The sequence below is a fragment of the Podarcis gaigeae genome (assembly GCF_964106915.1).
Source record: "Podarcis gaigeae genome assembly, chromosome: 7".
Classification (NCBI taxonomy): domain Eukaryota; kingdom Metazoa; phylum Chordata; class Lepidosauria; order Squamata; family Lacertidae; genus Podarcis; species Podarcis gaigeae.
In genome coordinates this window covers 10,812,297-10,837,355 of record NC_139683.1, presented here as the reverse complement: position 1 = coordinate 10,837,355, position 25,059 = coordinate 10,812,297, and the positions used below count along the sequence as shown (strand labels likewise).

At 41.8% G+C, this 25,059-nt stretch overlaps 1 protein-coding gene across 5 annotated transcripts in view; it reads left to right on the top strand.

The window, feature by feature from the left end:
• The window catches only part of PHF20L1 (PHD finger protein 20 like 1), a 63,436-nt gene that overhangs the window by 8,438 nt on the left and 29,939 nt on the right, over positions 1 to 25,059 (top strand). For 3 of the 5 annotated variants that reach the window (XM_083749070.1, XM_083749074.1, XM_083749072.1), the window contains exons 3-9: positions 7,848 to 8,019; positions 8,220 to 8,304; positions 9,377 to 9,465; positions 13,988 to 14,050; positions 20,012 to 20,219; positions 20,794 to 20,919; positions 24,318 to 24,400. In XM_083749070.1, the coding sequence (XP_083605196.1) occupies positions 7,848 to 8,019; positions 8,220 to 8,304; positions 9,377 to 9,465; positions 13,988 to 14,050; positions 20,012 to 20,219; positions 20,794 to 20,919; positions 24,318 to 24,400 (826 nt within the window). The remainder of the gene's footprint in view (positions 1 to 7,847; positions 8,020 to 8,219; positions 8,305 to 9,376; positions 9,466 to 13,987; positions 14,051 to 20,011; positions 20,220 to 20,793; positions 20,920 to 24,317; positions 24,401 to 25,059) is intronic. The other 2 variants (XM_083749073.1, XM_083749071.1) reach the window with 1 other exon arrangement.

The following is a 25,059-nucleotide window of genomic DNA, read 5'->3' as shown; positions in this document are numbered from 1 at the left end:
CAGCCACCAAGGACAATACCAGGCTAGATGGAGCAGTGGCCTGACTTTGTATTAGGCAAATTCCTGTTCTCCATCTCCCCGTGTGACTTTAGAAGTAACCACATTTTGTTAATTATCTGTAGTAATATAGTGAATCAGGAGTGACAGTTTTATAGAAAGTGTCGTAAAAACCTATGAATAATTGCAGCCACTTGCATCACAAGGTAAAGTGGTAAAGAAAATCTATGTGATCTCAGGAATGTCCCTTGGATTACTTCAGAATTAAGCTGCAATATCACTGTGTTCTCTATCAGAAAATTCTTGAGACGCATTTAATTCCCTGACATAGAGCGAAGTGACTTTTGCGGGGAGTAAGAACATAATGCTTTGAAGTGGCACGTGTAAGAGATATATGAAATAAAGTTGGTTCTTATGCACTCATGAGAGTTTACCTTATGAAATATGTGGAACTTCTTAGTTATAGGGTTCTAATGCAGAAATATGCTTCGGCAGGTGGCATTAGTTGTGGCATCTCGTAGATTGAGTGCTTTCACCAGGCATCCTACCTGTTGCCCAGTTTGCTTTTTTTTTTTTTTCCTTCTTCACCAGTTTGAAGCCTTTTAATTTCCCAGGCACTCAAAGATGTACTGTGGTTGTTTTATGGTTTCAGATGGATTATATTGATTGTAGTTGATGCTTTTGCAATTTCATATTGATTTTATTGTATGTCTCTTAGTTTTTGCTGTTCTAAAATGTACATGGAGCTGCGGGTTTTATGCCGATGGGTGTCTTATAAATTTACTAAATAACTAATTATGTTGGTGTGTTTACCATTTTGAAACAAAGTGGGAATGATATCACTTCCTGAACACTTTACCCCCTTGCCTTTAGTAATTTCTGCCATTGCGTTGAGAAACAAAAGCATACTACATATTTGCTTATCCTTTGCAGAGAGCTACCATAGACCTCTAGATACTCAAGATTTCCATTTGCTTCAATTTTGTGATAGATTAATACACAGCTCATAGTTGACAAGGCATGTAGACCATGAGGGATTTGTTTATAGAGTTTTGTACCTCAGCTGGCAAGTTGTGAACCACATCAGGCGCGTCCAAATTTTTTAAACGGCTTGCAAAGGCTCTGCTTTCTCCTCCCATTTGCACCTTTCTATGCTTTTCTAAACCACTGAACCCAGGGCTTGCCGATTAGAAGGTTGGCGGTTCAAATCCCCGCGACGGAGTGAGCTCCCGTTGTTCGGTCCCAGCTCCTGCCCACCTAGCAGTTTGAAAGCACGTCAGTGTACAAGTAGATAAATAGGTACTGCTCCAGCGGGAAGGTAAATGGCGTTTCTGTGCGCTGCTCTGGTTCGCCGGAAGCGGCTTAGTCATGCTGGCCATATGCCCCGGAAAACTGTCTGTGGTCAAACACCGGCTCCCTCAGCCAGTAAAGCAAGATGAGCGCCGCAACCCCAGAGTCGTCCGCAACTGGACCTAACGGTCAGAGGTACCTTTATGCTTTTCTGGCTTGCCTGCTCACATCGCCAGTCTTGGATGCTATGTTTTTCTACTGCAGGTTGTTTCCATGGCTGTCCACGCACTAGAGGAAAGGGTGTCTGCTTATGCAACAGAACTTCACCTTCCTCTCCTTTCCCCTGCATACTTCCACACATCCTTAAAATTACTTTGGAGAGTTGAGGGAGATCCTCAGGGTTAGATTTTGGAGACATGTGGAGGACTGCAGGGGGAAGGAGTTCCCCTGCACAACCAGATGTCCATCCATGCAATTTTGGATTCTGCCCTGCATGTGCGGACACGCCATCTAGGACATGCCATCTAGCTCAGTACATCAGGCTGGAATGTAGCTTTTATACCAGGGGTGCCCAAACAAAGAGGGCCAGGTTTGATGAAGTGAACATGCGTGAGGGCTATTGAGCTTTTTTTTGGATTTTATCCCAGGACATATACTGTCATGGGGGCTAGATTAGGCCCCTGAAACAGACTTTGGACATGCCTGTGTGACACAGGTAATTTGAAGTGTTTCTGTAGAGTAGAGGGTTATTGTGTTGAAGATCCTACTAAAAGTAAATCTGTTGGATAAGAGCACATTTTGGTAGGAAAGGACCCATGACCATAATGAATTTTGGATAGATTTCTTATACGCTTTCCTGACAAAGGATCTTCTAGGGACAGTTAATTTTCCCTTGCTGTGCATATTTTACTGTTCTAATTTTATGCTTTAGGCTATGATTGGTGTCATTTTTAAATTCTTAGACAGATGGAAGTTTCTACCTTTTTCTCTTGGTGTATCATCACTGAAGTACTCCCCCATCCTCTACAGTCCATTTCAATAAGATTTGTTTCATTGTTAACGCTACAGGTTTGTGAGATGTATAATGGAGCTGGCATGAAAAGGTGCCTCTACCCTACCTTGTGAATGAGAAGGAAGAGAGTTTGCTGTGTAGCCCACTAAAGTTCCTACTGTGTAAAAACAAAGGGGGGTGTCTCAAAATGTTGGGGTTGAATTTACTTTGCTATCCAACTGTGTTGGACTTGCCCAGTGTTGGACTTGCGATTCTTAGACTAGGAGCCATTTCTTTTTGGTGTCTCTTTTATCTTTACAGTTTGTTTTTCTTTGATTATAAACCACATAGCACATTTTGTTTTAAAAGGAAACATTAACGTAAAACAATTCAGTTAAAATAAATCCTTGCTTATTTACTAAGGTTGCTATCCTAACCTCACTTAGCTGGAAGTAGATCCCAGTGAATTCAATAGGACTTGCTTTTGAGTAGATATGGTTAATACTGTGCTGTTAATATCTTGAATAGATATCTATGTATTGCTTCCAGGGGAAAAAAAATCTGGTTTTCTCACATATCAGGTGAATGGAAGCTCCTATGCCCAAAGCCTCTTGCATGCTTTTGTTTTCTCAAAATTCATTTACTACTTTATTTGCTATTTCATTTATTTACTACTACCACCACCTATAGGTTGATTTTATTTTTATACTGAAGCATCAGCTAAACTTAGTTATGTGGTTTGAGTGATTCAGTCAATACCATCAGATTCTCTGGAGGTATAAGCCTCCTTTGCGTCCCCACACTTTCTGATCTTGGAAACAATTTGTGGAAACAGTACAGTGGAACCTCTACTCACGTACAGAATCCGTTCCCGAGGTCCGTTCGTGAGTCGATCCATACTGTGGTTAAAACTAGGTGCCTTCCCAGACCCGCTGAAAAAGGCGGTTATTAAACTGCTTCTTAAAAAAGCATATTTGGACCTGGTCAATATGGCCAGCTATCAACCAGTCTCAAATTTTCCATCTCTGGGCAAGGTGATTGAGCGGGTGGTCGTTGAACAACTCCTGGCACGTCTGGAAGATACGGACCATTTGCATCCCTTCCCGTTGGGATTCAGTCCTCATCATGGGACTGAAACTGCCTTGGTCGTCCTGGTCGATGATCTCTGGTAGGTTAGGGATACAGGTGTAAGCTGTTTCCTAGTTCTGCTGGATCTCTCAGCGGCCTTTGATACCGTTGACCATGACATCCTTTTGAACTGTCTAGAGGAGCTGAGGACACTGTTATGCAGTGGTTCCACTATTTCCTCCTGCAGCTTCCTGCAGCCAATGGGAAGCCGGCCACCATCGCGGAAGGCGTTCCCCACTCTGCTCCGCACTAGTTTATTGCGGCGCACGGGAGCCGACCGAGCAGGCAGTGGGGGTCCATGGGCTGGTTAAACGACCCCATGGGCTGCTTGTGGCCCATGGGCCTTAGGTTGTCAACCCCTGGTCTAGAATGATTTATAGTCCAACAGGCTCGGGGGGGGGGGGCATCACATTATTTACTTCTGTTCTACATAATTCCAGTGAAGAAGTGTTATTATTTATTTATTTACTTATTTATTTATTTACTTGGATATTCATTTATTTATTATTTATTTACTTGGATATTCATAAACCACATATTCGAAAGAAATTCCCCAAGCCGTGTATCTGTGCGCACTCATCTATTGAATATGTTAAGAAGAGGAGTGAAAAAACATCCCCTGCACAGGTGGAGCTATGTGTAGGATATAGTTTGTTAAGTATTTTTAGGCGCCGGGCGGGGGTGGGACTGGTTTCAACAGCAAAGAAATAGCTTCTCAAGATATTCCAGAAGCTGACTATGGCTGTATGGAGGGTTGTTGTTGGGTTGTTATTTTTTTAGTTTAAATGAATGAGGTCTAGTAAGATTGAGTGACTTTTGTACAGGGAGCAGGGAGTTATTGAAGTCTATGCCATTTTAGGGAATTGGGATGGCTGGGTGTGCTTGTTATCATGTATTTAATAGATTTGTTTACCTGATTCCTGCATCTCTAAATCGTGATAAGTTAGGATGCAGTTTGGTTGTAACTTTTTCTGGCCAAGATTGTTGTAGTCCTTAGTTACCCCACCTGTAAAAGGGATAAAATGATTTATGCACTAGAAAGGTGGTTGTCTGAATAAATAACTCTGTTAAGGGAAGATAGTAAATAAATAATAGGCTTACTGTAAATTTTAAGAAGGCAGAACTGAAATGTTCTATAGTGTAAAGTCTTGTATTCAATCTTACATAAAGATAGGCTTATAGCTACTCTCCTGATTGCTTATGGTTTGTAAGATTCAGCACAGAGTAGCCCGGAAGATAAACTTAATTCATTTTCTTCCATTTGCAAGCCACATAGAGTTAACATTAGGGTGTGTTGGCACGTTGACCAGTAAAAGTCTTGTGGGGCAGTGACAGTTGTACACAAATCCTGGCATACAGCTTTATATTTACAAAATGACATCTTAGTTGCTTTGTCTTTTTCCATCCTTGCTAATTTGATAGCTCAGAAGAATCCTAACTACAGCATGAATACATCTCAATAGGCAACCTAAAATGCTGGGGTGGGGGTAGTTAGGGGAGGAAGTCTGGGTAACATCAAGAGGCTGAGCCTTTTCACCCGTCCTTTCCCGCTCATCTGCCATGGAGCCTGATATGCTGTTGCCTTGAAAGGGTGTTGGGAGAGAGACGAAGGAATATCAAGGGGCTATGCATGTTGTGGTTTGAAGGAAGACCGGTGGTTTGTTCATCCTAGGTGAGAGATGGTGAAGTGATTGAGAGAGCAGTCCCAGGTAAAAGCTGGGATGGAGACTGCCAGCTATAGAGTGTAGATTAATTGTGGAGGAGCCCCCTCCCCCCTTGATACAGCCTCCTTAGTGAAATAAATTTGTATACGGTCTTGTTTGTACTCTATTTTAGTTCTGTATTACACCACAGCCCTGTACAGTAGTACCTCAGGTTACAGACGCTTCAGGTTACAGACTCCGCTAACCCAGAAATAGTCCCTCGGGTTAAGAACTTTGCTTCAGGATGAGAACAGAAATCTCGCAGTGGTGGCAGCGGGAGGCCCCATTAGCTAAAGTGGTACCTCAGGTTAAGAACGGTTTCAGGTTAAGAACGGACCTCCAGAACGAATTAAGTTGGTAACCCGAGGTACCACTGTACATGTTTTCTCAGAAAAAAAAACACCCCATACACTTCAGTGGGACTTACTCCGTGGTCAGTGTGTATGGGATTGATTCCATGGGTTTTTCTCTGTCTCCTGATTAGTTTTCATTTGATATATATTTTTATATTGCTTTATTCTTGTTTTAGCTTGAGATTTCTTGATAGTATGTGTTGAATTAATGACATTTTTTTCTGGCTGCTGCTGATGAATATTGATATTTGTAATTGTTGGTTACGGTTTGAATTGCATTGTCTGTATTGTTTATTGCTGCTGATGTTCAGTAGGTTGTAAACCACTTTAGGCAGTATCTTGTGGAACAGTAGCAGACACATTTCACACACATTTGTAAGACATTCTTACTAACAAAAAAGTAAAGGTTTTGCACTCACTACCTTTGATGTCAGTACTATGGTACATCAGATGTTTTGCAAGTATAAAAGATTTCCTTTAAGAACTTTAGACCTGACATACATGATGAATATGGAAGGAAATTACCCAAATATATGTATGTGTCAAGACATCATTGAGAAACACCTTTTTATTGTCAGGGATGTTCTGCTTCAGGGTTGTTTTTTTGCACCTGTGATTAAATTTTTTCAGAAAGTAGTATCTTAAGAAATACTTTATGGAAATATTAGCACATCTTTGTGTAATTCTAAAAGTTTGCATAGGCAAAAAAGTAGAATTTATACACATGGCTGGTCCACATGTCCATGTTCATCTGCTAATTAGCAGCTAAAAGTTTGAACCCACTCCATTGAAAAATACTGCTGTAAAACCATTGAACCACATATTTTTACTTAAAATGTTAATGCTTTCTAGACAGCATGGTTGTTTAGCAAGGTTAATCTTCCACAATATTATTGCAACATTTGTTTCCATCTATTGCCAAGCGTGTTTGTTTTTTTAACGGCTTTCTATGCTGTGGCTCATTTTTGATGTATATACATACAGCTTATTAAGCTGAAATGTAAATGAACTTTCTACCCTGCACTCTTGTTTTCCTACGTCGCCTTCCATCCTCCTTTCTTAGTGCACTGTATACCTAATTGGGTAAATTAAGCTTAAATTAAGCTCCTAGCTTTTGACAAATCAGGGTCTGAAATCAGAGTTTGGAATGGGTTTTAGAGCCAGGTTCTGAACCTGGTAACTGTATTTCCCCTGTTCTCATGTAATGGGAAACTACCCAAGAACAGCCCTGTTGGATCAGATTTAAGGCCCATTTAGTTCATCATCCTGTTCTCACAGTGGCCAACCAGATGCGTATCAGAAGCCCTTAATCAGACACTGAGTATAACTGCACTCTTCCAGCTAGTGATTCCCACCAACAGGTGCCTGTACAGAGGCATACTGCCTCTGTCTGTGTAGGTACCACATAACCATCATGGTTATCCAGCATTATGCGTAATTGAACTACACTCGTACCTTGGTTGATGAATGCCTTGCAAGTCGAACATATTGGCTCCCAAATGCCGCAAACCCGGAAGTGAGTGTTCCGGTTTATGAACATTCTTTGGAACCCGAATGTCCAATGGGGCTTCCGATTGGCTGCAGGAGCTTCCTGCAGCCAATCGGAAGCCGCATCTTGGGTTTCTGAACATTTTGGAATTCGAACGGACTTCCGGAACGGATTCCATTTGACTTCCGAGGTACAACTGTATTCATTTACAGTGAGTGAGGGCAGAGAGGAAAGATCCATTGATATGGCTTAATAACGCCACTGAACCATTGTAGCATTTTCCCACTGTTAGCACTGTATTGTGAATCTCTGATTCAAGCCATGGCCATATTTATGAGACTACGGCTGTAGTCCTAACCCCACTTACCTGAGAGCAAGTCCCATTGAATAAAACAGGACTGACTTCTGAGTAGACATGGTTAGGATTGTCCTTTGTATGGGCTGTACACATTATCTATTCCAATCATCAGTGTTACAGCTACTCTGGCTGTGTTCATGCTTAATTTAGTTGGATAGTTCTTTGGGGTGGAGAAATAAAAGATATAGGGGTAGGCTGTATTTGTCCTGCGACCATTTACAGAGCTAACCCAAATAGATAACTAGTGCATGTTTCTACCTGTAATTTCAGAAACTTTCTGGTTGTACAAAAATATTCTGAATATTTATGCTGTCAGTAGTATTTGTGTTGGGTGCATTTGATGGGGGTGCAACTGGCTGTGTAGATCTGGGATGTATGATGCCTTCCATTTTGAATTACTGCAGTTTCAGTCTGAACTCTCTTAACCATTTATATGGAAAATGATATGCGCAGCCAAACAGGCCTGTGAGTCTTTAGTACGTTGAAATACAGAGGTTATAGCCTGCCAAAACAGCATCTTTTGTTTTGTTTCTTGAAGGTATCCTTCACGCATTGAGAAGATAGACTATGAAGAGGGGAAGATGCTTGTCCACTTTGAGCGCTGGAGTCATCGTTATGATGAATGGATTTATTGGGACAGCAATCGGTTGCGACCCCTTGAACGGCCATCGCTGAGGAAAGAGGGTCTGAAAGATGATGATGAATTTATTGTAAGTATTTATCTCTCCCCCTATGAGAATATCTTCATATGGAAGTCTTGGGTCATAATAATAAATATGCTTTCATGGAAAGCAGAGAAATAAGGAGATCTTCCATATGATTTGTTCAGGTATTTAAGTTCCCTATATAATAGCATTGAATACATTTTCAGTCATGTTATCACACTATTTTCTTAAACCTTTTAAAACAGGATTTTCAACCTGGAGAAGAGGTTCTAGCTCGTTGGACAGACTGTCGATATTATCCTGCAAAGATTGAAGCAATTAACAAAGAAGGTATGTATAACTTAGCCTACTGGCTTGAACCAAAAGTTCATCTGGTCTACTGTTCCATTTCCACAAGTGCTTTGTTTTGTTTTTGCTTGAAGTCACTACATCCAGTATTCATTGGCAGACATTATTTCCACCCCATATATACATGCAGCAATTGGACTTAGTCTGAAAAGGAAGTGCATCTTTGGTTAATCCTTCCCACCCTTTATGGAAGGTGACTGTTGTTAGCAGTTGCTGGCCCCAAGTTTGTAATGAATTTAAGAACAGAATCCCAATAAAAGAAATGCACTGTCATCTTTTTACACGAATGGATGTAAAATCCAGGTAATTTGTGATTGCACTCTGCAAATCTTATTTGGGTTGCATGTCTGAAAAATTCAAGAATTCACAATCCTGGATTTGTCACTAGACTGGTTCATGCATAATGCTAAACCATGGTTTGTTTATCCCAAAGACAATTAAACCATCGGTCCCTTCTCCAAAATTTCATTTCATTGCTGATCTTGCCTGTTTAATGCTGTTGTGGTTTTGGTAATTGAAATTTCATTTCATTGCTGATCTTGCCTGTTTAATGCTGTTGTAGTTTTGGCATATGAGGGACGCGGGTGGCACTGTGGTCTAAACCACTGAGCCTCTTGGGCTTGCTGTTCAGAAGGCTGGCAGTTCAAATCCCCGTGACAGGGTGAGCTCCTGTTGCTTGGTCCCAGCTTCTGCCAATCTAGCAGTTCAAAAGCATGCCAGTGCAAGTAGATAAATAGGTACCACTGTGGCGGGAAGTTAAATGGCATTTCCATGCACTCTAGCTTCCATCATGGTGTCCTGTTGTGCCAGAAGCAGTTTAGTTCTTCTGGCCACATGACCTGGAAAGCTGTCTGTGGACAAACGCCGGCTCCCTTGACCTGAAAGCGAGATGAGTGTCACAACCCCATAGTCACCTTTGACTGGACTTAACCGTCCAGGGGTCCTTTCCCTTTTCCCTTTAGTTTTGGTATAGCACCATGTGACATCTCTGAGGTGGTGTGCTAATATGTAGCTTAAAATGTACTTCCTTATCTCCATATCATTCTTTTTCTAGGAACCTTTACTGTACAGTTTTACGATGGAGTGATTCGGTGTCTTAAACGAATGCATATAAAATCTATGCCAGAAGATGCCAAAGGTCAGGTAAGAGAACATCCATGTTAGATTATCACTACATATTATTTATTCATATACTGCTTAATTGCCAAAGCAGCTTCTAAGCTGTATAAGTCCAATTGTGGAAAATATAAATCACACCCCTTCACTCTTGATTCATCTATCCAGAGTGATCAGACCCTTCGGATTCTGTATTTCCAGTTACTTGCTTGTCATCCACAGATGTGAGGAAGTGAGGAAACTATGTTATCCCACTAACCAACTATTAATCACTCTGGTTGAAGTCTGCAAGGTGGTTAACATCAGACGATCCTTAGAATTTAGCATTTTGATTAGAAGGCTTCTTTCCTTGCTTGCCATTGTGTGCCTTAAAAAAAAGTTCCCGGTTTTCATGCGGAAGGCCGTTGTTTCTCGCTAGGCAATTTCTGGCATTTGGTTCTCCTTGCTTATGCCTGGCATTATCAGCAGGCAGATGGTTCTCACACATAGCTGTCACATGGGAAGGAAATCTCTGCCATGGTTCTACCTAGAATTCTTTATCTAGAAGAGTCAAGGAATGAGCTAAGCCTTCCAGCCTGTCACCTTTGCTTGGAGATTGCTAGGGAATACTCATCCTGAAGAGGATCTGATTCGTTGCTTGGTTTAGAAGTGTGCATGACATTGGTCCACAGATATAGTATCCACACAATATATTTCTCCTTCTTTGCTCTCCTTGGATTTCCGCTGCCTGTCATGGTAGATGTAGACACTAGGATATGTTCTAGTTGTGGTTATTGAAGTTTTGCTTACCTATGTAGAACTACAGTTTGCTAAGCACTGCCTGCACCAGAAGGTCTACACAGGCATTCAAAAGTACAACAAGATTTAGATTAGCTGTAGCTCACTGGTATAGAGCAGTCCCTTTTCTTTCCCTGTCATGCCCAGTTAAAAGATCATAACTGCAGGTAAAGAAAGACCTCTGTTTGAGACCTGTAAGAGCAACTGCCAATCAGAGTAAATAAAAATTGTTCCAGATAGATCAATGATATGACTTGACATGAGGCAGCTCTTTATCTTCATATCTAGGTTTTGAACTTATGCAGTGCACTAAGAATGAACTGGGTTGTTGTTTTTTAATGTGGGCCTTCAAGACACTGTAGAATATTTTCCCAGGAAAGTGGAAATTTTGCCTGCTGAGTAGATACACTGACATTCTACTTGAATGTCTATTCAAGTAGACATTGCTTGGAAAATAAGGACCAATCTTCCTTGGGAAGGGTAGAGAGAACGATTCAGAGAGAGTTTGCATTTGGGGTTTTTAATTTTTATTATTGTTTAGTATTTTCTTGGTGGTATTTTTAAGACGAGCAAAGCTAGATTCATTTTGTTTCTGAAGTACAATTTCACTTTGTCTAAAACGAACTATCGGGCTGAGCTTTCCGATAAAATATGTCTTTGTAACAAGCAGAAAGTTAAACACCGAACACCGTTTGTCATCGCCCATTTTTTGAGTACAGCTGACTTTTTGCTCTGACGTGATTGATGGAATGATGTCCATGCAGCCAAACTGCAAACCTAAAGTGGGCAAAAAAGGAATTTCCAGGTGTCTTTCAGATACAGTGTTTTTTAATGCGTGCTAAAAAAAAGGGGAGAAAACTAGAGGGTTTGTACCTCTCACCTATGCTTTCTCTGCAGAATGGGGTCCCTTCTTAAGCATAACAGCACAGGATTGTCAAATGGTTGCCAGCAGTCCTGATACAGGGACTTCCGTTTCAACAGGATTGGCTTGACTTTAAAATCTTAGCATAGAATGAGTCATGATGATGTGCAGTCTTCCCCAAGTCTTTCTCATATGTAAGGAACCACTTACAAATTTTGAGTTATCCCTTAAGCAAAACTTTATGGCTATTTAGAAGTGTGAAGAGTGCCTCTGAGAAATTTTGTTAACACTTAGCAAAAGTCTCTTGGATTCTCAGGGCATTCCTGATCTGTTGAGTCTGTGGAGAAGCCTTCAAATTTCATTTTAGATGAAATTCGAGGAGCAACTGTACTGCATCTCCATATTGGGAATAGCTTAGATGTTACCCCCACTAGTCACTCACCCCCTCTTCAGTGGACGGAACTCATCTTAGATTCCCTGCAGTGAAGCGCTTGACGTCTGTGTCAGGTCTTGCATTTTTAGGAGTATAATACGGCACTTTCCCACAAAAAGATTGAAGCTTACTTGGCTTCCATCCAAAAGTGCCACTGCAGCGCTGGGAGAAGTTCACCCAAACCAGCAGAGCGAATGGTGATAGAGGCAGCAGCACTGAGCAGGGGGATGAGGTCAGGGTTAGAATCAGAATCCTAGAGTTGGAAGAGACCACAAGGGCCATCGAGTCCAACCCCCTGCCAAGCAGGAAACACCATCAGAGCACTCCTGACATATGGTTGTCAAGCCTCTGCATAAAGACCTCCAAAGAAGGAGACTCCACCACACTCCTTGGCAGCAAATTCCACTGTCGAACAGCTCTTACTGTCAGGAAGTTCTTCCTAATGTTTAGGTGGAATCTTCTTTCTTGTAGTTTGGATCCATTGCTCCGTGTCCGCGCAGCAGAAAACAACCTTTCTCCCTCCTCTATGTGACATCCTTTTATATATTTGAACATGGCTATCATAACACCCCTTAACCTCCTCTTCTCCAGGCTAAACATGCCCAGCTCCCTTAGCCGTTCCTCATAAGGCATCGTTTCCAGGCCTTTGACCATTTTGGTTGCCCTCCTCTGGACACGTTCCAGTTTGTCAGTGTCCTTCTTGAACTGTGGTGCCCAGAACTGGACACAGTACTCCAGGTGAGGTCTGAGCAGAGCAGAATACAGTGGCACTATTACTTCCCTTGATCTAGATGCTATACTCCTATTGATGCAGCCCAGAATTGCATTGGCTTTTTTAGCTGCCGCGTCACACTGTTGGCTCATGTCAAGTTTGTGGTCAACCAAGACTCCTAGATCCTTTTCACATGTACTGCTCTCAAGCCAGGTGTCACCCATCTTGTATTTGTGCCTCTCATTTTTTTTTTTTTTTTGCCCAAGTGCAATACTTTACATTTCTCCCTGTTAAAATTCATCTTGTTTGTTTTGGCCCAGTTCTCTAATCTGTCAAGGTCGTTTTGAAGTGTGATCCTGTCCTCTGGGGTGTTAGCCACCCCTCCCAGTTTGCTGTCATCTGCAAATTTGATCAGGATGCCCTTGAGTTGAGCGGGTTGAGGGTTGAGCGGCACCCATTTTGAGGCAGGATTCTGAAAATGTTCCATAGTTCAAACATCTCTTGAACATCACAGGATGTCAAAATAATAGTCCTTGTATTTCACGTGCATCTGTGCAATGTAATGTTGGCTGCATTCCTCGGTTGTAGGTTGTGAACCATTGTCTTGGCAAACCGGTGTGATACAATTGCATGGGCCCCCAATGCGTAACAGAGGAAAATAGCCACTCTTAATTTTTGGAAACGTGTGGTGGAAACAAGGCTTTCTGTTCTCGAGAACGTGCTCCATCTTAGATGCACGTGTGATATGCACAGTGGTAGAGCCACCGTCAATAAAAATGTTGTTTATGCGTAATGTGTTATCATCATAGAGCTGTGGGAAATTTTGAACATGAAGTAAGCCTATATTGTAAAATAATGCAGGGTGCAACTAGCCATAGCAAAAAAGTTATTGAAGGAGTAGGGCTTTTAAATGATTAGGATGTGGCCCAACAGCGCGAAACTTGTATAAAAGAAAACCAGCAGGAGAAGTTGGACAGAATGCCTTTCAAATCATTTTGTGATGGAGCATTTCAGATAGATAAACGCAGCAAAATTTTGTTTTTGCTATGTTGCCAAAAATACTACTTTTCTGTCTACTATTTTCAACTTGCTGCTTCATAGTATTTAGCTGCAATATGGAAATGAAATGGCAAATGTACCACCACTAGATACATTTGTGTCCAACAATATGTATGTATCCAACAGAAATGGGGTTTTTTGGGAGCAAACTTGGTTGGGTGTAGTATCTGAGCCTTTAAAACGGCATGCTTATGCATTTCAGTATTCACTTTTAGATTCCTCACCTATTTTCTCTCATTTCAATCTCAGAAATTTTCTTGCATTTGATTGAGAGCAACTACATGAGTGATACAACAATATGCACATAGATATATAAGCCACCAATTAACAAAAATACTATGCGTTATTAAAATTTCTCTCCCTGTGTCACTTAATGTAGAAGTTGTAATACCTTGTATTAATTTTGCAGAAGAAAATATTATTCTTCCAATCGTTTTCTAGCATTGGGGTACTGTTGATTTTCTGACATTGGTTGGCCCCAAACCATGACTAGTGGGCGCGGCAAAGTGAATTAACTGCATAGATTTTGCAGGTTATGTTTTTATTTAGAAAAAGATTTAAACTGTTGCGTTTGGAGGCAGATATTTGCGGGAGGGATACGAGGTATTATGAAAGATGTGTGCACGGAGTCTTCTGGTGGAGAGACGTTTATGATAACTTGTCTCTTTCTGTTTCCATGTTTGTGTTTTATCTTCGATATAATTAGGCGCGTGAGTGGCAGCAGATAGCGCCGGAGCTGAGATTAGTGACGGATAACGATCCACATGAAGTGAGTTTTGAGGGACTTGAAGGAGAGGGAGGGCTCTTGGCACACAGGAAACGGAAGCTGAGGAGATGCCATGAAAACCCGGTTGTGCCAGGACCAGCAGAAGAGGTGACAGTAAGGTGGAAAATGAGAGCTGTCAGAGAGGTGGGGCAGAGCTGTGTAGACCCTCAGAAGGTGAGAGCGAGCAGTCCAGTGTTGGTTCAGGTGTGCCCAGGATGGATGATGTTTCAGGTAGGCATAATGTTTCCAGCGAGCACGAAAGCTTCTTGTAGAGGACAAACATCTGAAAGGTGACAAAAAGGTAGCTATCTGTTACTGATGAAACTGTTGGTGGTGGAATGTCGCTCTCTGTTTTGCTTTCTCACTTGTAAAGCTGAAAGGTGGTTCTGAAATGTGCCTCTAGCAAAATTTGCTTAGACCACCGCAGTGGAGTGAAACTGGTTTGGGCCTGGTCAGTGCCTGGGTGGAGGACCTTGGATCTGCATGCATGCCACCTTGTGCTCCATAGTGGAAGAAAGGTCGGTTAGGAACGTAAGAAAACTAAACAAAGTAGTAGCTTTATCTTAAGACAAAGGGATTTTGCACAGCCTTTGAGGTTCTGGGTTAGAGTTCATGGTTTCTGTGCCTTGCTTATGCAGTTTCCTGTACTTTGACTCACGGTAGCAGCTTTCAGATTTTGCAAACAATCAAAATTATTAAATGTATCTCTTGGCTAGCTGTTTGGGTCACTGGAGATGTCTGGGATGGCGGAGGTAGGAAAGAGATGCTAAGTGATTGAAGAAATAGATGATCTGGAGTAGCATATGATCAATTTTGGGTGGTCAGATCATCCAAGCTTTGCAAATAACTGTCAGGAAGCTCTCAGGTTTGCACAATTCTCTACAGAGATTTGCTCCTCAAAAGTTATCTCCTTCCATTCTTTATGTGGTTGGTCTCCCGTTCCAATGCAGCACACAAACTCATTGTAGCATTCAAGAGAAGTGTTGTGAATTCATGCTGCTTTTTGGCTACTCTGCCATACATAATTGTGTGTGCGTGTGTGTGTGCAGAAGGCAAATATTTTAATATGCAAGCACATTTCTGCAGATGCTTGCATTATAAAGGCACAGGTGCCAGAGGTTAGGCTTGTGGATCCTTGCAACTTTTAGAGGGGAAACTCTTTGCCCTGCATAATGCAGCTCTTTTAAAATTCACAGTGGGGGGCATCTAAATTATGAGCATATCTGAATACATTTAATTTTGGAGCACAGATTCTTAATACATAGGTGGGAAAAGCACGTGCAAGATGACTATCACCCAGCAGCTGGAATTCCGGGCAGTGTTATATAAGACATGACCTTTTCCCCTAGCCAGTGATAATGGAGTGGAAATGTCCCACAAACTTTCCCACTGCTATGCTTTCATACAGAAAATAACCCATTTCAAAAAATGCATTGTTTCATAGGATTATGCTGAAGTATGCATAGTTAAACAAGGCAGTTCCCTCCCATGTGATGATAGCTACCAGCTTAGATGAATTTAAAAGGGAATTAGACAGATACATGGAAGATAAGGCTAGCAGTGTCTACTAGCCATGGCAACCATGTTTCCTATACTGCCTCTCAATACCAGTTTCTAGGAATCACAAGTGTGCAGCTGCCCTCCGGTCCTGCTTGCAAGCTTCCCAGAGGCTGGCCACAATGAGAACTGGTTGCTGTACTAGTTGAGCCTTTGATCTGATCCGGCAGTGGTCTTGCTGCAACCTTATCCATTCATAACAATGAATGGGTCATATCCAAATCGAGTTACTGGTTGCAGGTCACATTGAAATCAGTTGGTCAAGTTAGTCATTAATTGGCTTGTTCCATTGATTTCAGCAGAAGCTAAATAAATTAGCCTGGATTCAACTCAGGGGATAGAATACCAGTAAAACCTGGCAGCCCCAAAGGTGTAAGTAATGTTTTTCAGGTGGCTGTCATTGGGAATAATGCATGCATATAAAATGTAACTGCACAGTTTTTTAGTGCCTTTAAAATTTAAACAGTTTAAGGAAGTGTTTGTATTGATTTGGCATCTCTTAAAAATATTTGCAAGTTTTCCAATAGAAATAATTGGCAAGCTAAGTTGCAAATTGTTGCAAGCTGAGTTTTTTAAATATAAAATGTAAACTACATTAGGTATGCTTTATTCCCTCCCCCCGCCCCTTCAAAACACAAATTTCAATTCAAATACTTTGGCAGTTTGAAAAACTATTGATTTATCCAGCATGGGAAATTAATGTTGGACATTTTTTAGTTCAGTTCACAAAATCAAAGTGAAACCAGATCTCCCATAAACAAATCTTAGTTATTATTTTGAAAATTCAGTTCACGTTTGTCCTGAGAAGCCATGTCATAGCTTGCCTCTAAATAGCCTTAGACTTTGAGATAATTTATGAATATAAGAAGCCAAAATAGTAGTTGAGTAGCCTGTGCCAGTGGACGGTTATAGGCAGCTTTCCAATGACACTTAGATGTATGCCTAAATATGTAAAGTGTGAATGTGACAAATGTGTTGCTGTATAGATATATGTGTCATGGAGCTAGGATTGGCTGTAGGTTCCCTGCCTTAGTGATATATGTGGGTTTTTGAAATAACGCTATGAATAGGTGAGATAAGGTTTGGGTTCCATAGCATCCTGATGTTTGCATGCAGATTTAACATGCAGGTGCTGTCATGCTCTGGATTGATTTTGACATAATCCCACAGGAAACATGTGGCAGCTTCAAACAGTGTGATAACTCTTATCTGAGGGTTAATTACAGTGATTTCTTGTATGCAGATTCACCATGAAACCTACGTAGGGAAATGGTTCTTAGATGACTTTTATCAGCCACCAACTCTAAAGATAGTATAATCTATTTCCTGATTAAACTTGCTATTATAGTGTCTTAACAGTTGTTTCCTTTTCCCAGGTCTTGCATTTAAATGTACATTTTTTAAAATTTAAAGACAGTGGAGATGTGATAAAGCCAAACATTTGCACGAAGAGGATATGTTAGCAGATTTTTAAGAAGAATGGTAGAGATATGCTGAGTGTGTGTAGCTCCCAAATAGGAATCTAGGAGCAGGTCTCTCATACAGGTCTTAAAACATGTAGTTCTAAGTAATACACACATCCCACCTGCCAGAAAAACTTCTGTTTCCCATCAAGTCGCTTGTTTTCTATCTTCCTTTCCATTACTAACCTATCCCTCTTCTCATCGTTCCAGTATCATGTTCCCCTCAGGATGACTGTGTAGCAAAACACTGAATTGAAAAGAAATGAAAGAACACCAATAAAAGCAGATTTGAATGCTATGGTCTCTGCTTAGAGGCAGTTTGCCTCTCAATATCAGTTACTGGAGGGCAACAGCAGGGACGTGCTGTCACTTTCATGCCCTGCTTGTGAGACATATGACAGGCAGCTATAGGAAACAGGGTAGTCGATTAGAAGTGGACTGTCAAGTCTGATTCAGCCTGGCTGCTTTTATTCAGATATATTTAATTAATAGACTTTAGGACCATAAACATAAATGGTAATGTAGTCTGCCTTCAGTGTCACTCAGATGGCACCAAAATACACATGCTGCCATTCTGTAAAATAGCTCTCATGTGACACAGCTTTAGTTTGGGGAATAAGTGTCTGGAAGGCATGGAATCACTGGCTGTGGTTTGTTTTCCCTGTGGTTTGTTCAGCAAACCTTGGGTGCTCTGTCAGATAAGCATACAAGCCACAGCTTATTTTTTCAGAGCTTGGGAAAGTTGCTTGGCAAGCATCTTGAGGTGTGGTGATCAAACAGTGGTTAAGCAACACTGTTAAGTAGTGCCAAACCATAGCTAAAAACAAGCCATGGTTTGTGAGCCAACAAAAAACCATGACTTCATGATTTGCTTCATGATTAGAGAGCCAGTGTGGTGTAGTGGTTAAGAGCTGTGGACTCGTAATCTGGTGAACCGGGTTCGCTTCCCCACTCCTCCACATGCAGCTGCTGGGTGGCCTTGGGCTAGTCACACTTCTCTGAAGTCTCTCAGCCCCACTCACCTCACAGAGTGTTTGTTGTGGGGGAGGAAGGGAAAGGAGAATGTTAGCCACTTTGAGACTCCTTAAAGGGAGTGAAAGGCGGGATATCAAATCCAAACTCTTCTTCCTCTTCTGCTGGAGCTAGGTTCAGATACAGTGGTGCCCCGCAAGACGAACGCCTCGCAAGGCGGAAAACCCACTAGATGAAAGGGTTTTCCGTTTTGGAGGCGCTTCGCAAAACGAATTTCCCTATGGGCTTGCTTCGCAAGACGAAAATGTCTTGCGAGTTCCTGCGGGTTTTTCCCCCTTCCCCCCCTTTTCCTAAGCCGCTAAGCCGCTTATCAGCTGATCCGCTAATAAGCCGCTTAACAGCTGATCGCTAAAAGCCGCTAAACTGCTAATAGCGCTAATCCGCTAAGCTGTCAATGGGCTTGCTTCGCAAGATGAAAAAACCGCTATAAGAAGAGCCTCACGGAACGGATTAATTTCGTCTTGCGAGGCACCACTGTATTTAACTAAACTATGGCTTAACATTATGTGCAAAGCAGATTGCTGTCTGCTTTACTGTGCATCTGAAACTTCCTTTGCAAAGCTGATCTTGTGAAGGTGGCTGTTGTAAAATAAAGCTCTCTTTTGATGTGGTGTTGGAAAAATAACATGCAGCCAGTTTGTCAGAGATTGAACTCTGTGTGAAATAATCCCACCCAGAAAACTTTTCTTTCTTCATGCAAGGTGTGTTTAGATTACATGTACTATGGGTACATCCATGTGCAGGCTCCACATGCTGTGTTTATCAAGCCATTACTTGATTCTACCTTTACTTGATGCTACCTTTAAAGATTCTCAGATCTCTGTGGTGCTTGCAAAACAGTAGGTCATGGAACAGAGGAGATGCTAGTTTATCACTAACTGCTCCAGATGTTTTCCTTCAAAGAACAGCTTAAAAGCCTGGGGAGAAATTAAGCCTTGATGTTGCAGTGAGATGCAGTAATCTTGCTTTAAGGAAAACCTAGCTAAATTATCAAAGTATGTTTCCCTTTTTTAAGCACTAACCTTAGCAAATTGTGGAGATAGTTGAGACGATAGAATCATAAGAGATGTTGTTTTCCCTGCAGAACAGGGATGTTTCAGTGGGGGGGGGGGGATAAAATTTAAATTCTAAATTTATTTTTCCACAGAACATTTTCTTCTTCCTAAATTCATTGCTAACAATAAACATATGCCATTCGCAAATGCAACATTACACAAGTTTGGCAGTTTCAGAACTTAAAGTTTTGTTTACAAAATGTGAAAAAACATGCCAAATTAGGACGTAAGAAAAATTTCCAAAGCAAACTGAATATTATCCGACACAAATTACCCTGAAATAGGACCCCCCCCCCCCAGTTTACAGTTTCTTGAAAATGCATGTCACTGATGCAGAAGGTTCTAGGTTCATTCTGAACACTGGTGATGTGAAAGTTCCTTGAGACCCTGCAGAGCTCCTACCAGTCAAAATAGACATAGCTAGGCTAGCTGGACACATAGTCTTATCTAGTATAAAGCACCTTTTCTATGTCTTGCTTTGTATAGTGCCAAATTTATAGATTCTTAAGAAATATGATTAGCATCTTTGAGTGCCAGGGACAAAAATGACTAAGCTAAACTGGTGTTTTCGGCTGCCACAAACCTCCCCCCCCCCCAAATTGCTTCTCTCTTTTTTTTGCATGCATGTGTACATGTTATATGTTACGTAGCAGCCTGTACAAAATATGTGATGGGTATCTATTTCCTTTCAGTTTGCATGGAAAATGGAAAGCTCAGTTGAATGCGCAAATCTATAAAAATGCATTTAACATGAAAAAAGTTCCCTTTCTCCCAAGACCCTCTTAGCCACAGTTGGATTTCATTTTGGCCTAGTTCACCCCCTTGTTCTCTCCCTCTTTTCTCCTTTGCGGCGAAAGGACTGGATCGCTCTGGTCAAAGCTGCGGCGGTGGCCGCTGCCAAAAACAAAGCGGGAGTTAAACCTCGGACCAGCGCGAACAGCAATAAAGACAAAGAGGAGAGAAAGTGGTTTAAAGTTCCTTCAAAGAAGGAAGAAACGTCAACCTCAGCAATTGTCCAGGAAGTTCAGAAGAAGGAAGAGCAGCCTACATCCAGTGAGACACTTGGTACAACTAAATTTTTATACATCCTTCCCCACCCTGCCGCAGAAAAAGTAGACTGTGTGGGTGGGTGTTAGCAACCTGTCTATTACCTCCCTGTGTGATTTAGATTTATGAAACAGCAACTGCAAGCAGAAGAACTTCCATGTTTAAAAACATCAGATAAAGCTCTCGCACACTTTTGAATATTCTTTCAGAAATCAGTAAATAAATCTTCTGATGTCTTACTGTGCTGTACAATATATTTCTTAAGTACTGTATTTTTCGCTCTATACGACGCACCAGACCACAAGATGCATCTAGTTTTTGGAGGAGGAAAACAAGAAAAAAAATATTCTGAATCTCAGAAGGCAGAACAGCAAGAGGGATCGCTGCGCAGTGAAAGCAGCAATCCTTCTTGCCGTTCTGGCTTCTGTGATAGCTGCGCAGCCTGCATTCGCTCCATAAGACGCACACACATTTCCCCTTACTTTTTAGGAGGGAACAAGTGAGTCGTAGAGCAAAAAATGCAGTATTTGTGTTTGGGCAAGGTTTTTTGAGATATGACCTTATTCTGTGGTTTCATCTCTTATAAACGCAGGATTCCCTCTAGTGGACGTCCCAAAGATTGCCTTTGCACAGGCAGAGAATGCATTGGCGCACAAGAGGAAAAATAACCTAGGCAACTCATTTCAGGCAAAGAGGGCTCGGCTTAACAAGATCACTGGTAAGCTCTCCTTTAAGACTTGGCATTGTGGCTGCTTTTGCCTTGGTTTGCTACAAATATCCATACTTCTACTCTAAGGTGCTGCATTGTGTGCATGCTCACATGCTGTACTTGTTTTGCATTGTCGGGGAGCTTTCTAAGTCTTTGAAAAGTGAATTGTTCATTGGTTTGGTGCTTTTGGGTCTTTCACATAAGGTGCACTTCAAGTGTGTATTGGGATACAATGGGATCTTTTTTATGTCTGTGGCATTGGTCATATTGCCATGTTGATTAGCTGTTCTTTAGATGGATAAGAACCGACTAGACAAAAAGTATATCAAGTCCAGCTTTCTGTCCTCAGTAGCAGCCAGGATATGAAAGTGATGTTTGCCCTCCACATTCTGTACTATAGTTAGAAATATGTTTAACAGTGGAGGGGATTCCATTACTTGGGAGTGCCTAGTCACTTCTGACATGCCCCTGTTTCCTTCGTCTAATCCTTACTCTCCGTTAAATTTCTGGGGACCACGTTTTAAGAAATGACAGTGAGAAGGGGTTGCTCTCCCTCCAAATACTCTGGCTCTCTTGGACCCAGCCTTAGACCTGGTTTTCCAGGCCTTGACTGTGACCAGGAGACCTTTGCATAATTAAAAATAGGCTTTTGTTTTTTGTTTTTGCCACCTACATCCCTTTCTTGACCCTATGGTGATCCATGCCTTAAAGTTGCCTCTCACCTGGATACCTGGATTATTGTAATATGCTCTGTGGGGTTCCTGTGTTTGAAAACCATTTAGAAACTTGAGTTGCTTCAGAATGTTGCGGCCAGGCTTTCTATGGGGCTGGGATATAGGAGGGTTCATGTTACCCCAACTTCACTGACTGCCTATTCGTTTGTGAGCGCAATCCGAAATTCTGATTTTGACCTATAAATCCTTAAATGGCTTGGGATCAGGTTACTTCACTGCTTGTCCATGTTTGGTTACTGTTTTCAATATACACCACTCAGTTCTCCTTAAGGAGAAAGAACAAGGTAGAAATTATTTCAAATAAACAATTAGTGCTGTTCCTCACGACTGGAAATTTCTGTTGATTAGAAGAAATCTAGGGAAAATTACAAGCAGGCTCAGCTGAAAAGCATGTTTAATTGCTTTGGGCTTCTGGCTTGCTTTTCTCCATCAAAAAGAGGCCAAAATGTTATCTTGCCTGCTGGGTTTTCTAATTCAAGTTGAAAACCACATAAACCCTGTTCCTTTATAATAAGAAACTGACTTCATGGACATCCAAATATATTTTGGAAGGCAGCATATAAATGTGCTCTGCTCTTTCTGCTTTTATTAACCTTATACTTTTAATCAAGGTCAAGGTTTACTTGTATCATGCATAAATAAGACAGCATCAAAGTGCAACTCTGCATTAAAGCTACACTCCCACTATGTTTTTATATATGCTGGAAGCCACCCAGAGTGACTGGGACAACCCAGTCAGATGGGCAGGGTACAAATAATAAATAATAATTGTTATTATTATAAACCTTATAATTCAACTCAAACTCTGATTGACTACTGATTAACAGATTTTATGAGCAACAAAGAAATACGTTATTATTCATCTCAGTTACAGTGGAACCTCGGTTGTCGAATGCTTCGGAAGCCGAACAATTCGGAACCTGAATGCTGACAACCCAGAAGTGAACGCTTCTGTTTTTGAACGATTTTTGAAAGTCGAATGGCTTCCCAAGACTTTTTTTCTTTTTTTGCTATTGAGTTTGTAGCCAGCCCATTGATCCTTGGTTTTCAAATGTTTTGGAAGCCGAATGGTCTTCTGGAACAGATTAAGTTCAAAAACCCAAGGTTCCACTGTACCTTTAATAAAAACCTTGAATAAAATACCTTGAATAAAAACAACAGTTTTACCTGTGATGGACTGTTGCAACAGTTATAATTAGATGCTGCTTACCTGTTAGATCACTGTACAAAGGGCTATAAAACAAGCGATGTGAGAAGGGCCCAGTGACATCTAACATGCCAAATTTGCTTTGGCAGACGCCCTTCAGGAATTCATGTGTGCTTGCTCATACTGCAGCTGCAGTGCAGTAGCAGTAGGTGTATAAGGAAGAGAAGACTTTCCTCTATGGGGTGCCATTTTTTAAAAAAAGAAAGAAACCAGCCTGGGAGGGTTCCTGCAGCTTTAGTCAAACCCAGGTCTTGCTGCTGGAGAACATACTAAGTCTGATTTTTGTAAGATCCTTGCACTCTTATTCACGTGTTTGTCAGAATGCATGCAGGCTTGAACTGGGTCGAGGGCATGTGTGGAAGCCCTGACCCCAGTATCCCAGTGCACATGGATTGCACTGAAGATGTACAGGCAGCCCTGTGTAGGGAAGCTTTTAATGTTTGATGCATTACTGTATTCTGATATTTTGTTGAAAGCCGCCCAGAGTGGCTGGGGAAGCCCAGCCAGATGGGCGGCATATGAATAAATAAATAAATAAATAATAATAATAATTCCATAAAAACATGGTCTCGTACTAGATGTGCCACTGGCCTGATTCAGCAGGCTCTTCTTACCCTCTTAGACAGGGTTTAGCAAACTTTTTCAGTAGGGGGCGGGTCCACTGTCCCTCAGACCTTGTGGGGGGCCGGACTATATTTCGGGGGGGGGGGATTGATGCAAGAGCACCACAAGCCCCTGTGTCTTGCGAGCGGCAGGGTCTGGCGGCGGTGATGGAGGGACGGTTAGCGGCGCATGAATGTAGCTGCTGCTGGCAGCAACAAAGCCCAGCCCCCTTCCTCCTCTAGGCAGGTCAGGGAGAAGCCAGGAGGAGGGAAGGAGGAGGCGCCACCGCCACGTGAGGGAGAGGGAAAGTACGCACCCTGGCAATCCATGCAGCGATTCCTTGACCATCCGTGGGCTGGATCCAGAAGGCAGTTGGGCCTGACCTGGCCCCCGAGCCTTCGTTTGCCTACCCATGTTCCTAGATGTTCTCACGTCCAGCAGAGGTCCTGGAAAACAAGGCTCCTAATCACAGGCCACTTCTAAGCTTATTCAGCTGAATGTAGTTGGCATCTCCTTTCATATCTTGGCTCTCAACTTCTGAAGCTTGGAAGCAGAGTTGGCAGGTGCAGGGATGTTGATGGCAGGGCTTGAGTGAATGCTCCCTCCTCACTTTGAAGCCAGCATGCATTTACCTGAATATAGAGAAGGCTTTGGGCACCAAGGGTTCTGTCCAAGCCAATGTCAGGACAGCGTAAAACTACCAGTCAGTAATAAAGCACCAGACTTTGCCGTTTAAACCTTGTGTTTCCATAAAGCATGTAGATGGAGTCTACTCAGATCCACCCGTAAGATTATACTTGTCATCAAGTTTGCGGAAGTGAATTCAAAACAATCCTATCTCTGTGTTCCTTTTTCTTTTGCAGGGTTGTTGGCATCCAAAGCCGTCAGCGCTGATGGTGCTGAAAAAAAGGAAGGCAACAAACAAGCAGCTCCAGTCTTGGAGCAGGTATGAAATTGTAGAGTTTGATTCTTTTGCAAGGGTCCTACTGGAATGTACCATGGGAAATATCAGGTCCATGATGTTAACGTTGCTCTGCCTGCCAGACAGAAAGTAAATAGGGGACTAAAGAATTATGTTTACACTTCTGCATAAATGGAGTTAATGAAAGTAAGTCTGCAATCCTAAGGATGCATAGCATGGAAGCAGGTTCAGATTTAAGTCTGGGCTTGACTTCTGTGGTATGGACTTTTGGATCAGACAGCTTGATGTCCCAGATCGTGGCTACCTTTATTTTCATAAGCGAACATCCCGAGAATCGAAAGCTCAGAGATGTCTGTCCCCAGGTACCGTTTCAATATAGCTGGAATTGTGCCCACAAGTGGCTTAGAAGACCCTTGACACAAATTCAGTTTGTGCTTTTCGACACAGGGTTTTTTGGGGGTTTCTTTTTTTACATCTGCCAGAACTTCTTTTGTAAGAAGTTTCCTTTCTATTGTAAGAATTGGTGTTGTAAACGTGTATGTGTTTTATGAAACTGTTCAATGAGCCATACCTTTTTTTGCTAGGATGTATATTTTTTAATAAATACGAGGAAAAAAGAAGACATTAAAAATATCTTAGGGGTCTGGTTTGAGTCCACATCTAAAGTGGAGGATGGCCACATT